Source organism: Malus sylvestris, chromosome 11 (genome assembly GCF_916048215.2).
Source record: "Malus sylvestris chromosome 11, drMalSylv7.2, whole genome shotgun sequence".
In the NCBI taxonomy this organism is placed as follows: domain Eukaryota; kingdom Viridiplantae; phylum Streptophyta; class Magnoliopsida; order Rosales; family Rosaceae; genus Malus; species Malus sylvestris.
The window spans coordinates 20483819-20499420 of NC_062270.1; the positions used below are offsets into that span (position 1 = coordinate 20483819).

Genomic DNA, 15602 nt, shown 5'->3' on the forward strand with positions numbered 1-15602 from the left:
TGTTTTCATGCATCAAGGTTGTTTCAAATATCTTAACTTATTTTAAAAGAACCTGATTGGAAAAAAACAATTGAGCCTTTGAATTTGTAGAAGATCCTTATCTGAAAGTCGGAATTGCATCTCTAATGTGTTATATCACGTTCAACAAATAAAAAAAATAAATTGAATTAATAGCATGTAGATCAATTCAATAAAATAATAAATTAATCATAAAAAATGATTAAAACGTAATACTCCCCTGATTGAAGATCAAACTCTTTTTAGCGCATCGTCAAAAGAGTGCTGATAACGTGTTGTAGGCATAATTTACTGAACAGTTAGATGCCAGAGAGGGGTGCGGCATAGAGAGAGAAGAGAGAGATATGTAATTGTGAAGTGTGTTTTATTCCACCCCATTGTGCCTTTATTTATAGTAGTAGGATAGGTAAAATCCTTACCATTTTAGAATTAAAACTCTAATAGGAATTAGAATGAATATAAAAGATATCCTATATACACTAGGATTTACACAATCACATTTCTAATCTAATAGTACTGCAACATAAAAAATAAAATATATATATATATATAAAGGAAAGTGTTATTGGTGCTCCAAAAATCTCATTCACACTCCTCACAAGTGTATTTTTCTTTCCAATTATACAAATTTTGGAATATAAAATGAGGTTTTTGGAGTGGCAATAACAATTCCTGTATAAAACCATCATCGTCCAATTGCATTTGCAAATCCCTAAATAATTGGCAAATATGAAATAATTTTTGGTGAAGTACAAAAAACTACCTCAACTATTGGTGTCACGACACTTTCATACCTCATCTTTTTAAATTGACAATGTCATACATCATCTTACGAAGTTGTGCCAATGTCATACCTCCGTCAGTTTTTCTGTTAATTTCTCAATTAATTGCTGACGTGGCTTGATCCGTGACCCATTTTCTATTAAAAAAATTATTAAAAAATCATTTAATATTTTTTAAATATTAAAATAATAAAGAAAAGTTATTAAAAAAAAAAAAAAACCAACATCAATTCGTCCCCTTCCCCCCTTCTCTCTCTTCTCCCCATCTTCTTCTTATTCAACCTTCCTGCAACTTCAACCCAGAAAAAAAAAAAAATCAATTTGTCTTCCCCGCTCCCCACCCCCTCTTCTCCCCGCACCCACTATCCGCACCCAACCTACCCACCATCTGCACCCAACCTCGCACCCAATACCTGCAACCCAAAAAATAAAAAATAAAAAAACCCAAATCTCATTAAGAACTTGGGCGCAGAGAAAATGGGGGGAATGGATGTGGAGGGAAAATGGTGGGCACGCGGGGGGATGGACGAACCGAGTATACTTCCTTTTTTTCTTTTTCTTTTTTTTCCTTCTCTCTCTTTTTCTTCTTCTTCTGCAGGTTGGGTTGGGGGGGGGGGGGGCAGGGACCTTTTTTTTTCTTTTCCTTCTCTCTCTTCTTCTTCTGCAGGTTGGGGGGGGAGGAACCTTTTTTTTTTCTTTTCCTTCTCTCTCTTCTTCTGCAGGTTGGGCGGGGGGGGGGGGAGTTTTGTTTGTTTGTTTGTTTTTTTTTTCTTTTTTCTAGGTTGCAGCAAGGGACCTTTTTTTTTTCCTTCTCTCTCATCTTCTTCTGCAAGTTGGGCGGGGTGGGGGGGGGAGTTTTGTTTGTTTGTTTTTTTTTCTTTTTTCTGGGTTGCAGCAAATAGGGGGAAGAAGAGGAAAGAAGATGAAGATGGGGGAGAAGAGATAGAGTGCCGGGGGGAGGGAGTTTTGTTTGTTTGTTTGTTTTTTTTTTTTTTTTTTTTTTTTTCTGTCTGGGTTGTAGCAAATAGGGGGAAGAAGAGGAAAGAAGATGAAGATGGGGGAGAAGAGAGAGGGTGATTGGGGGGGTAAGGGACAAATTTTTTATTTCTTTTTTCTGGCTTGCAGTAGGTAGGAAGAAGATGAAGGGAGATGAAGATGGGGGAGAAGAGAGAGGGTGCTGGGGGAGTTTTGTTTGGTTTTTTTTCTTTTTTTTTGTTAATAACCTTCTTTATTATTTTAATATTTAAAAAATATTAAATGATTTTTTTTTAGTTTTTAATAATTTTTTAATAGAAAGTGGGTCCTAAATCAAGCCAAGTCAGCAATTGACAGAAAAATTGACGGAGGTATGACATTGTCACAAATTCGTAAGATGAGGTATGACATTTTCAATTTTAAAAGATGAAGTATGAAAGTGTCGTGACACTAATAGTTGAGAGATAGTTTTTTTGTATTTTACCCAATAATTTTGAAACAATCTGACACACTGTCCGTGTGCACTTCCATTGCAAATGTAGGCAAGGGTAGGCAAGAAAGGAAGGGCCAAAACTCGAATCAAATGTGGCTGCCGATGGATATGTCAACCCTCCAAATCCAAATCAAATCACAATCCCAATCAAAGAGACCGCCGCCCAGTGGGTTTGGCACTGGCAGCGCCTCCGTCCGCAGCAATCGCCTTCCCTCCAAATGCCTCATCCCTTCCCTCTCACTCCTCGCCCTCCCTTTCGTCTTCTACCTCCTCTCCACCGCCCACAAACTCCACCTCTCCCCCAAATTCGCTCACTCCCACTCCACCCTCTTCGGCATCGTCATCTCCGCCCGCCCCTCCTCCATCCGCATCCGCGTCTTCCACTTCCTCGACGGCACCGTCCCCTCCAGCTCCTCCTCCTCCCGCCTCCCCCTCTCCGCCTTCGCCTCCCACCCCGACCGCGCCGGCCCCTCCCTCGCCCCCTTGCTCCGCTTCGCCACCCTCCAGGTGCCCAAGAAAGAGCGCCCCAACACCAAGCTCCTCTTCTTTTCTGGCTCTGAGCTCGACGCCCTCGGCTCTGACGTCTCCGAGAAGCTTCTCGAGTCGTGCCGGAAGGCGCTCAGGTCGTCCGGGTTTTGGTTCAAGGACGAGTGGGCCCGAGTCATTCCAGGTTACCATAGAATCCTCTGTAATTTAGTTAATTAGATTGAAGTTTGGGGTTGAAATTGAACTGAAAATTGGTGCAAATGGCAGGTGAGGAACAAGGTGTTTATGCCTGGGTGAGTGCCAATTATGCCCTTGGAACTTTGACGAGTGAGCCTCAGGAAACCACTGGGGTTGTTGAACTTGGTGGGACTTCTTTGCAGGTTTACACTTTACTTTCATTGGATTTGATTCGAAACCAACTACTACATCATTTCTGTGTTTCTACTTTTATGTCATTTTTGTTGTGTTAATAATGTATGACCGTGCAGGTTACGTTTGCTGCAAAACAATCACGACAAGTGAATTCCTCCCCATCTCGAATCATCAAATTGTTTGGAGTTACTTACCACCTTTACAGTAAAGGCTTGCCGCTATTTGGCCAGGTCTTTTATCTGAGCTCCGTTTGTTTGTCGTTTGTTTTACTGTTGATGAAGTTATGCATGAAAATTGGGATCAATGTCAGCATAATTAGCTCAACTTGTACTGTTTTCAACTTTATGCACTTTGTATGCTTAATCTATATCTATGTCTAACTAGTTCTTGGTTTATCTTTTAAAAGTCGAGGTAGATTCTCATTCACTGGTCATGTGATTTTTATCTATTAATTAACTCTGATCTGAACCATCATATGTTAAACATGGGGTGACTTTCACTATGGATATAAAATATTATGAATGTCAATTACATTAAAGTTACCTGTAGTTTTGATTAAGTTTTTTTCTCGGAAAATAGGGAAGGATGGCTAATGGATAATCAAACTCTATTTTCTTCATAAAGCAAAAGAATTTCATAACAAAAGTATGCCCTGTATTTATTTTTCTAATGCTTTATGAATTTTTCCAAGCTTAAACTTAAGTTACTTCACCATGGCGGCAATGTTTCGAGAATACAGTGGAAAATTCTCAATCAAATGTTCCAACAACTCTTTTTTTTTTTTTTTAATTTTTTGATACAGGATGCAGCTTGGGAATCACTATATGAGTTGCAGAAGTCCAGAGAGTTGACGCCTTGTATGATTTATTGGCCTTTCTCTTTTATGATACCATGTGATAAAAGTTGATTTCATGGTACTTTGAACAACTATAGTTATATTATTATGATTATATATGTTGCATGAATTCCAACTGGTTGTGGTTTTTGGTTCCATTCACACCATTGGTTTGCATTTTTCTTACTTTTTTTACAATAAAAAAAAACAACTTTAGTTTAGTGTTACTAAAGTATCAGTGGCACACTCTAGTATTCGACATTATTTTAAAGCTCCCCACATCATTTCCTAGTAGTTCAATGTTCAAAGCAGAATATTCTTGACTAGTTTTTTAATTTATTGAGCTTAGTGTGGTTTCTAGAAGCCTGGGTTAGAGTGAGAGAATATTGTAAAGTATGTGAGAGAAAAGAAAAGAGAGTGTGTATTTCTTGTTCTTGTTCTTTCAGGTTTTTCATCAAGTCCTAGTTCTAGAGATTTGGCAAGATTATTGGTTGTACTCATTATTGATGTAGTGAAAGATTGTTGTTGCTGTCCCGTTGACGTAGGCGAACCACGTAAATTCTTGGTGTTATTTATCTTGGTTATTTGTTTTTCGATTTCCGGAGGTTTTTTCCATTCTTAAACGCGATATTCTCAACATGTAGCATGACTTGAACACAGTTGTTACTTGGAGAAGAATATGTAGGAATGGTTTAGGTCATTTTTGACCATTACTAGATTACGATGCTAAAGAACTTTTTGTTAATACTTTAAAAAACTCGGATTATTACTGTATCCACACTCCTAAAGTTTGAAGACTCTAATCATTGTGTCCACTCCATGCTTAGTAGGTTTGACTACCTTGCATCCAATGCTTTGTTGTCTGGGATTCCTGCTGATCTTTATGGCCATACCTACTTATGCATTGTTGTTTAGTATAAGTACTTAGATATGAAGCAAATCTTAAAATGCAGTATCTTGGTGGATTTGAAACAACCATGTCTCATGCACTTTCAATCTTTCTGTTATAAAAAATTAAAAACTGTTGCTGATTGTGTGAAAGTGTACTCACCTGTCATGCAGTTTCAAATTCTATGGAGAGAAATCTTGGTAACCCTTGTATTCCTAGAGGATATAAGCTGACAGTGAATGCTAGTGATGCACAACTTCTAGTTTCCTCAATGGGTGGAAACTTTTCTGCATGCAAATCTGAGGCTTTGGCATTATTAAAGAAAAGACAAGGTAGCATCATCTTCTGCTCCTTCGTTGTCATGCGTTTCTGATTTTCCTTTTCATTTGAAATTCAATTTTCTTGTGCTGGTATCCATTTTTAAAATAAACCAGGGTAAAGTACAAAAAACTAATAATGCCCAATAAAAGATGAGGTATGAAAGTGTTGTGACACCAATAGTTGAGGTAGTTTTTTGTACTTTACCCAATAAACTAATAATGCCCGTTATACCACAATAGAGGTCTTGATAACGAAGTCTCCTCAAAAGGGAGTAAGTTGGAAGCTTGACTTCAGTGTTAAGTGAAATAAACATCAAGGATCTAGGAAAGAACTCTTTTCTAGGAAGAGAATTTCAACATGATGTTGCATGTAGAAGACTATTCGTGATTGATGCAGAATTCAAGTGCAAATGACCATAGTGATCTATTGGATTGGAATAAAATACTGACACAATAAAGGAATACATCTCTATGTCGTGGGTTGACAACATGACGTAATCAGGCTTTAGAAAGAGATTTTACTTCCTGCTTATTGATAAGTTTTATAGTAATATCTACCTAGGTTATTCATAGACATAAACTTTGGTATTCTGCTCTTTTACCAGTTTTATTTTCTTAGGACTTTTTTGTTTACATAATCATTCTGTTAGTGTTAGGGAATGTCTGTTTGATATACTGTGAAGTTACAGCTCATTGGTTTTTGAGATTCTAAGTTAATTGTATGAATAAAAGATGATCATTAATAGCTGCTCTTTATAAAATGCAGATAAATGCATTGGTGAACCTTGCAAAATTGTCTCATCCTTTCCTTTTGAGTTACGAGGCAAGCCCGTTTCTACCCAGAACTTCTTATTTACTTCTGAGGTTAGTAAATAAAGAGATTAATTTATTTTCTTTTTTAAAATCTAGTTTAGCATGAGTGTTCAGTTATAGATCTGGTGTTAAACAACCCATAAATCTTGGTTAGAGCTTTAGATACGTATAAAAAAATTGTTATGATCTGATAAACTTTTGTGAAATTTGGGAATGCAATGATCTTATTTTATTTCTACCAATATTGCTTTATGTTTTATAGTTTTAGGTCACAAGTCAACCAGTTTTGTGCCTTTTGGATTAGCCAACCTTTGCCCACTTTGATAGAAAACAAAGTGGTGTGGCATTTAGTGTAATTTTTTCAGTCTGTTTGGGTGTTTTAGTTTGACTTTTCAATACATAGTAGTATAAAAAACTGATCGGATCCTAATATTGAAAATACTTTTGGACCCAAATGAAACTGACCATGAGAAGTAACATCTTTCTACAAGCAACTTGTGTTGAACTTTGCAAACAACAATTAGAAAGGGCGATAGGGAACTTTGCAAACAATATTTAGAAAGGGCGATAGGGATTTCATTATTGAAATTGTAACTTTCTGAAATGTTTTATAGGTATTATAGGGATTAACGAATATGTACCATTTCTGTCAATTAACTTGATGGAAATGTGATTTTGTAGCCACTTACACAACACAACATACCAAAACTATAAGGGTACAATAGTTTGAACGGAAAATACAGGAACTAAAGTGGAATCAGGCCCAAGTTGCACAGACTTCATATATGCAATTTAGCCAAATACAGGCTCATTTTCAATCAGAGGGGTTATTTGAGGGCTTCTCTGGTTTAGTTTCAAGATGCTTTAGGAAGTGTTAGCCCGAGTTTGGGCCTGTGTACAAATTTATGGCCCATTTAATCTGACCCTGCTAGGTTGAGCTCAACTTGAGTGTTGACCCTCAAGTTTGAACCTAGCTTATTAGAAAATTGCACGCACAACCTATTTACTTTCAGATGCCATAAGTGGGCTGAGCTAGGAAGGCCCCTTGGCAATACTTCCATCTGTTCGTGTTATGCAGAAGCTAGGAAGGCCCCCGGCAAGCGAGCCTAAGCAAGTTCTGTTTGTAGAAAAGCCTAATTGACTCGGGTCTGAGTGTAGCATTTGCAAGCAACATAGCTCATTGTGTGCACCCCCCGGAATCAAGATATTTATCTTGTAAGTATGTGGAGTGGCACTAAGGACTGCACTTTCTCAGGAATTAGTCAAGTTACTCTGACTAGGTCTTGAAAAGGAAAAAAACAATAGGAATTTAAAAGTTTAAGAGCTGCTCAATCACAGTAAGATACTTGAATAATCAGTGTCACTTGTGAGGTTTTCAATGCCCTTCAGGCCTTATCTTCCAGCAAGTCAATGATTTCAGTGAGAGTGCTAGCAAAAACAATTCCCTTGAATTAGAATTAGATACCTTGCTTGCACAAATCATATGCTAATGCTTCCCACTGCCAGATATCTCCGGTTCCTTAATTTATGAACTCCACTTGAAATGCAGCAAATCTCTAAAGTTGTCAAGGAGCCTAAATTCCAATGGTAAATAGAAGGGAAAACTCAAAAGAAATGTTTAAATCTCAAAGGAGCTTGTCAAGCAATCGAGGCCTATAAATTTTGGAGTAAGTACCGTGTAAACTGTAAAATATTAGGGACTCTGAGAGATTTGGCTTTCTGACGTGCCTGAGTGTTGTTCTATGTGGGTTACTGCTTTTACATTTTAGCACAAGGCCCTCACTTCTGTTTTGAGTACAGGTGTTAGTTGTAAGATAGTAATTAGGCCTAATAGTATGGTCTTTCCAGTTGTATTAGTACAGGTGTAATCACATTTTGGATCAAATTACTGAAACGTATTTGGGCATTTTAATTACTGAAACGTTTTCCCTTTCCAGAGATTAGCTTAGCTAACCTCAATGTTCTTATCACTCTAGGTTCTAGGAAAGTATTGATGTTGTAGAATTGGTTAAGGATTGCCAAATATTAGAAACATGTTCCACCTAGGTACCAGCGCGCATTCATTAAATATATCAACGGTTACCTTCGACCAAGTATATTGGCAACTGAGCATACCCAGGTTCATAAATGTGAATTGACAATTTATAGGAGCATGTGGCCCAAAGGTTTTTTCTTTCATGAAGTGCCTGTTTTCATAATGCTTGCAAGGTATTGTTACGTTCAAAGGATGTTGTAAACTTGATTTCACTTAAATCTACCTTGAAGTGTAACGAGTAAGGACACGTAAAGATAACTAAAAAAGATAACTAAAATCTTTTTATTTCACGTATTAGTTCTAGTTTTGTTTTTGTTTAGCTTGCATATTTTTCGCTTGATGTCTTGTCTCTATCACTTGTTAATCTTGTCTCTTATCAGTTGTTAATCTGGTACTTCCTCTTCAACCTTGTACAGCTTTTTGGGCTGGTGCCGACGGCTTCTTTGTTTGAATTAGAGGCAGCAGGTCAACATTATTGTGAAGATGATTGGGAGAAACAGAAAAAGCAGCATCATAGCATTGTTGATTCAGATCTGTTGAAATATTGTTTTTCATCTGCATATATGGTGGCGCTGTTGCATGACAGACTAGGAATCCCCATGGATGAGAAAAGGTATGTGGTGAAAATCTGGTGCTATACCTCTTTATATATCTATTAGATCAGATGAGTCAACTAAAAATCTGACGGAAATGCTATGAGCTATACAGCCCATATTTTTGGTGTCGACACGAGTATTTCAATAACAATGTTGAAGACTTTCATATGCACTGTGCATGTCTTTCAACTTGATTTACTGCGTTTTGTAGAGCTATTCGTATTTAATGCTACTTTCTACCCTATACAACACTAAGATTAAAGATTATGATGTAGCTTCCCTTGAACTGAAAATTGTAAGATGGACCGCATTTCAGGGTTGGATATGCAAATGAGACCGGAAACATTCTCCTTGATTGGACACTGGGTGCTTTCCTTGTTGAAACAATGCTGGAGCCCCTTGAATGGGAACTTGATAATATGGGCCAGATTGTTGGAAACGAGTCAGTCACTTATTTCTCTTTCTTTGCTTTCCTTTTAATAGCTGTGTTTGCTGTATTCTTTGTACTGCAATCCCGGAAACCACAAATAAAGACTATATACGATTTAGAGAAGGGACGGTATATAATCACCCGTGTACCTAGGTAATCATCACATCTTTCTGTTTTTTGTTTTATTTCTTTCTTATTTGTTTTCTATATGTCCATTCATATTCATGATGAATTTGAAATCTGTATTTTTATTGTGAACATTAATTTGAGCACGTTACCAACTCTGCATCTACTTCTTGAAACCCTGCCTTCCTATCTCTATGCCAAAAAAATATTGATTGGGTGTAGCATGATGATGCTTCATACATCTTGAACACGAAAATCGCGAATTCAAATTTACTTAAGAAAGGTGTAGAACTTGGAGTCCCAAGATGAGCATCTTCAGGTGCTGCAATCTTTCTTCTGTGCTTTGAAAAAAAGCTGCTGTGTGAATAAGCGGCTGTGAAATAAATCAGCAGAGTGTTTGGTAAACTTTTTTGTAAAAGTGCTTTTGGAAAAAAAAAGTCTGATAGTGGGTCTTTTCATTAAAGGAGCACTGTAGCTTCGTGTGCTTTGAAAAAAAAGCTAATTTTTCAAAGTTGCAAATGGTTGCTTCAGCTTTTTCCTTTGATTTCAGCTTATTCTCATAGCAGATTCCAAAATAGGCCCTTGTTTTTTAGTTTACCAAAAACCTAAAACCCTCGGTTTTTTTTCATGGGTGCTTTTTTTTTTAAGCACTTCACTCCCAAACCACCCCTAAAACAGAAACCACACAGCACCTCGGCTCCATGGTAGACAGTTGTGTTAGCAATGCCTCGGTGTCTTGTACAAGGTCAACCAAGTCATCTCCTCAACACGGGGCAATGGTTATCTCCACCATCGCAACCGCTCATTTGCAGTAATGATCGCTTGGCGTCCGGCCCCAGCACTTATTCTGGCGATGATGCCCGAAACTGTCTGTTTTCTTGGCAATGTGCTGAATGGTTCTCTTGACTTTGTGAAGACGGATCAGCATACAGCGTTTCTCCATAAACTATGTGATGCAACTTCTGCTTCTGCTTCTCTGATGTACGTTGATGCAACTTCTGCTTCTGCTTCTGCTTCTCTGATGTACGTTTCTACCACATATTGAGCATGGTAGGCTAAATTTAGCTGTAATGCCGAACCGCAAATATAAACGTATTTTAAGTAAATGATATTTTAAACTACTTTAATCTACGTAAATTATAATCATCATAATTTTACTCGCTATTAAGCATCCAAAACCAAAACGCAGAGCGATTGAATATCTTGTGATGAACATGGTCATCCTTGAAATCAAGTTACGTAGTAAGGGGCAATGCACTAGACGAAACAATCCTACTAACTCTTACCATGCCAGATTTCTACAGCATTGCCTTAAGTCTAATCAATCCTACGTTTGTACTTCCGTCACCTTTTCCGATAACTCAAGATTGTTCGAAGAAGAACATACAATACATGCCACTGTACCCGCAACTTGAAACCAAATTACTTAAGGCGGATTGAGTTTCGACTGGATCTTCTCGGAGTAGGACCACCAGGTAAGGATGCTTGAGAGGAGCCGCATTCAGCTACATCTCCATCGCCAATTTCATTTCCTCGCAGCCTCTTTTTCTTGGGTCCAACGGGTGGCTGGCTCTCGGTAGGGTTATCTGGCTCTTCTTCTACAGCTTCTGCTTTGGTTACTGTATATTGCCATTGAGTACCACAGCTTGGACAAACTCTTCCGCCCTGAAACTCATTGATTAGATTAACTCGATACTAAAACTCTCTTCATTTTTACTTTGCAATAAGTAAATCAATACCTTCTTTTGCAAAGACATTTTCTTCGCACAATACTGATGAATTCGAACGCTACATCCGTCTTTTTCGCACAACACTGCCTGTCAAACAGAATCCAGCAAATTATCCGATTCAACAGCTTCAGCAAACGATTAACAAATCAAAGTAGTCAATTTATTTAATAACATAAGAATCCCCTGTCCCATAATCTTGTTATGTAACTCTATTTTTACTCTTGTTACTCGATATCCTAGAGCAAGAAACAAAATGCTGATAAAAGGAAAGAAGGCGGAATAGTAATGCAGCGGGATGAACAATTTGGCAATACTAAAAAAGTGATGAAGTTTTTGAAACTTTAGGCCGACCTTCACCCCGGCTTCATTGCACACTTCACATGGCGGAACTTCATTATTACGAAACCAACTTCGCAGGTCAAGGAAGGATCTTATACCAAGTCCAATATAATTATCTGGAGTTAAGCTAAGCCATTGGTCCCGTACAAGTTCATCAAGAGTTTTCTCCTTCTGAGATATTGAGAAATTCTTTAGTGCAGGAGGCACATGAGGTAGACCTCCTTCTGATTGCGACATTGAACCCATGAGAACCTAAAAATAGACCACAAAAATTATCAAGTAAATAAGTGCATGAACGAGTTAATAACCTTTTCCTCAAATAAGTGTTTCCTTTTCAAGTTTTGTATAAATGTATCCCCATGCTATTAAGTATTTTGATTTAATTTCTTTTCTTTCTAAGAGGTGGAATAGAATAACCCTTTGACTCAAATTTCTCAGCATCAAAGATTGCTTTCTGTCCGTTCTTTAAATAACTATGGTGAGTGTCACTCGCATGTTCGCATCGGTTAAAAGTCTTAACAACATACCTATGCCAGGGGTACCCTTATATTTTTTCTCTGAAAATGGGCAAAACAAATGATGTTTGAAGAAAATAAAACAAGACCTTTATCGTATTGAATCTGGAGGATAAATGAGAAGGCCTAAAGCCATTAAGTATAACTCTGTTATTTGATTACTGGTTTACAGTGGTGGTATACAAAAGATTGATGCAAAGAAATGTTGAGAAAGAATCCCACATTGATAAGAGGAGGGACCTTGCATGTGCTTATAAGTAGTTGGGCTACTCTTTATATTGTCAATTGGTCTTATGGTGGAACCCCAACTTCTTCAAGAAAGACTAAGCATGCAGGAAATAGAGCTTTTATTATTAAGAAAAAATAGACATACCTGATTCTCTAATCTTAGATTAAGAGCATCAATGTTAGATATGGTTCCTTGAGCTGCAGCATCCTGCACTATTGCTTCTATCTGATATTTAATATCAAAATAACATCAAAAGAAAAGAACAAGATAATATGAATGTAGTTATTTAAGCATAAAACTACACAACTTCAAAAGAAATCTAGCTTCTCTTCTTTTTCTTTAAAGTCAAGGACCACCTATTATCAAGCATCTAAGCTGGAGTTGAACCATTTATACACTCAAATGACAATATTGACCGGGCTAGCTTCTTGTTCATCCTTAATGAACAAACTCTTGTGATTCCTGAATGTCTTTTTTTTTCACACATATGCATATGTGCATGTGCTTTCCCCCGCACACATATTTGAATTTGCACGTGTCTGTGCACTTAATGTAGATAGAAACTAAAGAGATTACGCTCAGCATGTCTTTGTATACACCCGTTCCTGTACTGTATGTGATAGAACTCAAGGTTAAGAGTTTCTGGGTTGATTTGTCCCCGCTCCTATGCCACTTGCAGTAAAGATGATCACACGCCATTGAGGCCAAATCCACTAGAACTTAAGGGTTATGTGTTGATTAATATTTGTTATTTTTTAAATAGAGACCACTGATTTTGAAGTTACTAAATCTTATACACAGGCAGGAATTTAATTAGCAAGAGGGCCTAACAAAATTCCATATACTTGCTGAGTGTTTGTAATTAAGCTAGGTCTCTGGTAAGCTAATGGTCAACAGGATCTCCAGGTGCTTTTTTCTTGAGTTTCTAAAATAGTCTAACCATCATCGATTTTCTATTATGACATCCCTAATACTACAACATAACAAAGGAACAATTTAATAGTCTTGATTGTTCTTCAAAATTGGCTACAGAGAGAAAGAAAGGAGTAAATTCTGGATGAATTACAACATGATAAAACTTAATTCACCATTCACCATAACAAATACAAGTATAGGACAGAAGAATGCCATGTTAAACAAAACAGAAAACAGTTTAGAAATTCATAATGGCGAGATATGCCCTAGATTACCATAAGTACAGATTTGCTTTTGGTTGGAAACGAAAAATCTTTTAAAAGAAATAATAACTTAGTCATTGAAATATGTGCTGTTTACAAAGTTTTTATGGTCCCCATAAAAAATTGTGGTTATTGGAAGTCTTCTACACACAAAACTATAATGTAAACAAAAACAAGAGTTACCAATCAATTCTTAGCCACCACCAATGCAAGAAGATTCTCTTTTTTGTATTTTGTTTTCATTTTCTTTTCATCTACATCATAGGGGTAAAACCAAATACAGTCTTAGTTCTTTGTCTTTCTCAGGGCTTCTCTGATAGTTTCCAGTTTAACTCTAGCTTCGTCTGATCATTAGTTTCCAGTTTAACTACCAAAAACTAAACCTAAACTTAGCAGACTATATATTGCAAGACCAACGGAAAGCAATATTCGATTACTCCTTAGTCTTGTTTTTCATTCTACAAAGCAGTCATAATCATCATTTTCCACTCATGCAATGGGTTTATTCTCTACCTTTACTGCGCATGTACGACAATGTTTACTTCAAACAAATGGCATTCACACTAAAATGGTAGTTAATGGCTACAAGGGACTCTGATCATTCTGCTGAAACCCATAGCAAGATAGTACAATGAATAGGGTATATCTCAAAGAATTAACATTTTGTTCTAGATAAGTAAGATAAATTCTGAGTATCAGACAACCTGCCTTATTTCTTCCCTTCATTAACTCAATTGACCATGAAAAGCCAGTAATAATAGCTTTTACATTTTCAAAACGCTCGGAAAAAAAAAACACAAATGTTTTCAGACTTACAATGGCCTTATAGAAAGCAATCTGAGCGACTGAATATTTTGTTCCAAGCTTGGATTCTTCGTCGGAAACATTATTGACAACTCCATAATAAACTTGACCGTCATATTGGTTTCTGCATCCCCTCAACTCAAACTGAACATAAGAAAGTGCCTTGTTTATCTTGAGAAGAAAATCATCAAACTTCTGCCGATCACTACCTGCTTCAACATGAACAGATTAGACCTCTCGATATCTTCAGAAGAAGATAAGTGCTCAATTAATTCTTGATAGCCCTCCTAATTGCCGCCTGTGACTACCTAATTCAGTATCATGACTGTGAACAGGTAGTGAAAATGGAGTAAAAACATCAACCTCTATACAGAGCATTTAATCGCTACAACTACGAAGCCACCATTTCTGCTGTAAAAGAAATTATAAAATAAAAAACTAAGGGCCATTCGATAACTATTTTGTTCTCAGTTTTCAAAACTCGTTTGGTAACTACTTTCAATTTTCAGTTTTCAAAAAGGTGAAAACGAAAACGAAATGGTTATCACACAGCCCTAAACAATCAAGCAAACTAAAAATGTTAAAAACCAAGCTAAAATTGTTTCTTTAATTTATAATTTTCAGCGTTTTGACACAAGTAACCGGATTAAAACAAAAATAATAATACTTAATTTTAGCCCAACAATTATTGAAAATGGAAATTCCAAAAAAGAAGAGGAAAAGAAAAAGAATATGAATAAAAGGAAAAGAAGACCTGGGGTTTTGCCGGTGAGAGCGGTGAAGAGGGAGTGGAAGTGGTCCTCCTTGAGTGGGCCGCGTGAAAGCAGAGCTTGAATGACAGTCTGGTGTTTCGAGTTCAGTTCCGTCATATTCAATTCCCCTTCACCTTCCAAATTCTGATCGATTCGCTCGCACAACGCTAACCCTAACCCTAACAAAGGATACGAAAATGGGCGTCTGTTTCCGTTTGTGTGCAGAGAAAATAGAAGATTTCCCGGAAAATAGTTTTGGGCTTTTGCTCCTCCCAGGGCGGGAAATAATTAGGGTTTTGGGTTATATTTAAGATGGCGGGAGCGGAGATGAACAAACTTTTGTGGATTATTATTTTGGAATTTATCAGTAGGTGCTGTAATTTTCGGGGTTGATTACAATATTTATATGGAATCACAAACTGGTGGTCTAGTGGTAAAGAGTGAATTGCAAGGGTTTTTTTTAAACAAAAAATTGGAGGTTTTGGGTTCGAAATCAGTCGTTAGTGTGGAAGCCAGACTTGTGGTTAGGGGGAGGTTAAAATGTCTTTGTGAGTCTTCCCGGTCCTTAGAAAGGGGTGGATAACCGCTGATTGCCACTAGTTATCCCCCTATTTAATATGATTAGTATTATAGAAATTTATAAGTATTACTCCAAAGAAGTCATGATGCATTTTTTTAGGGTAATAAGAATTTATTAAGAAATCATCAAAAACGTACATCTAACAAGCATACTCAATATAACCAACAGGTCACACATGTTAAAAAAATATCACACAAGTTCATATACTCATCATGAGTACACTATTTCTTAACCACCACTAAGACTCACATCTAACCAATGAAAAACCTTGCAAGTCGTAGAACCACCACAATGGCATCACAAGA

At 37.1% G+C, this 15602-nt stretch overlaps 2 protein-coding genes across 2 annotated transcripts; one reads left to right on the forward strand and one right to left on the reverse strand.

The window, feature by feature from the left end:
* The first annotated feature begins 2133 nt into the window (after positions 1–2133).
* Positions 2134–9325, forward strand: LOC126589858 (probable apyrase 6). The gene is made up of 9 exons (XM_050255294.1): positions 2134–2167; positions 2318–2938; positions 3022–3134; positions 3243–3356; positions 3929–3983; positions 5024–5182; positions 5937–6034; positions 8399–8631; positions 8931–9325. The coding sequence occupies exons 1-9, from the start codon at positions 2149–2151 to the stop codon at positions 9199–9201; spliced, it is 1683 nt and encodes a 560-aa protein (XP_050111251.1). The 5' UTR covers positions 2134–2148; the 3' UTR covers positions 9202–9325.
* A 982-nt stretch (positions 9326–10307) lies between these two features.
* LOC126589859 (uncharacterized) lies at positions 10308–15088 on the reverse strand. The gene is made up of 6 exons (XM_050255295.1): positions 14720–15088; positions 13978–14174; positions 12128–12208; positions 11252–11491; positions 10910–10987; positions 10308–10835 (listed from the first exon to the last, which is right to left on the reverse strand). The coding sequence occupies exons 1-6, from the start codon at positions 14832–14834 to the stop codon at positions 10593–10595; spliced, it is 954 nt and encodes a 317-aa protein (XP_050111252.1). The 5' UTR covers positions 14835–15088; the 3' UTR covers positions 10308–10592.
* Between the last annotated feature and the right edge of the window lie 514 nt (positions 15089–15602).

Excerpts from the sequence above, each read along its gene's own strand:
- LOC126589859 (XM_050255295.1), bottom strand. The coding sequence starts at position 14,834 with ATGACGGAACTGAACTCGAAACACCAGACTGTCATTCAAGCTCTGCTT. Across the intron at positions 14,175-14,719 it reads TCTCACCGGCAAAACCCCAG|GTAGTGATCGGCAGAAGTTT; the intron begins GTCTTCTTTTCC and ends ATGTTGAAGCAG. Across the intron at positions 12,209-13,977 it reads TTGCTTTCTATAAGGCCATT|ATAGAAGCAATAGTGCAGGA; the intron begins GTAAGTCTGAAA and ends ATTAAATATCAG.
- LOC126589858 (XM_050255294.1), top strand. Across the intron at positions 3,357-3,928 it reads GCTTGCCGCTATTTGGCCAG|GATGCAGCTTGGGAATCACT; the intron begins GTCTTTTATCTG and ends TTTTTGATACAG. Across the intron at positions 5,183-5,936 it reads ATTATTAAAGAAAAGACAAG|ATAAATGCATTGGTGAACCT; the intron begins GTAGCATCATCT and ends TATAAAATGCAG.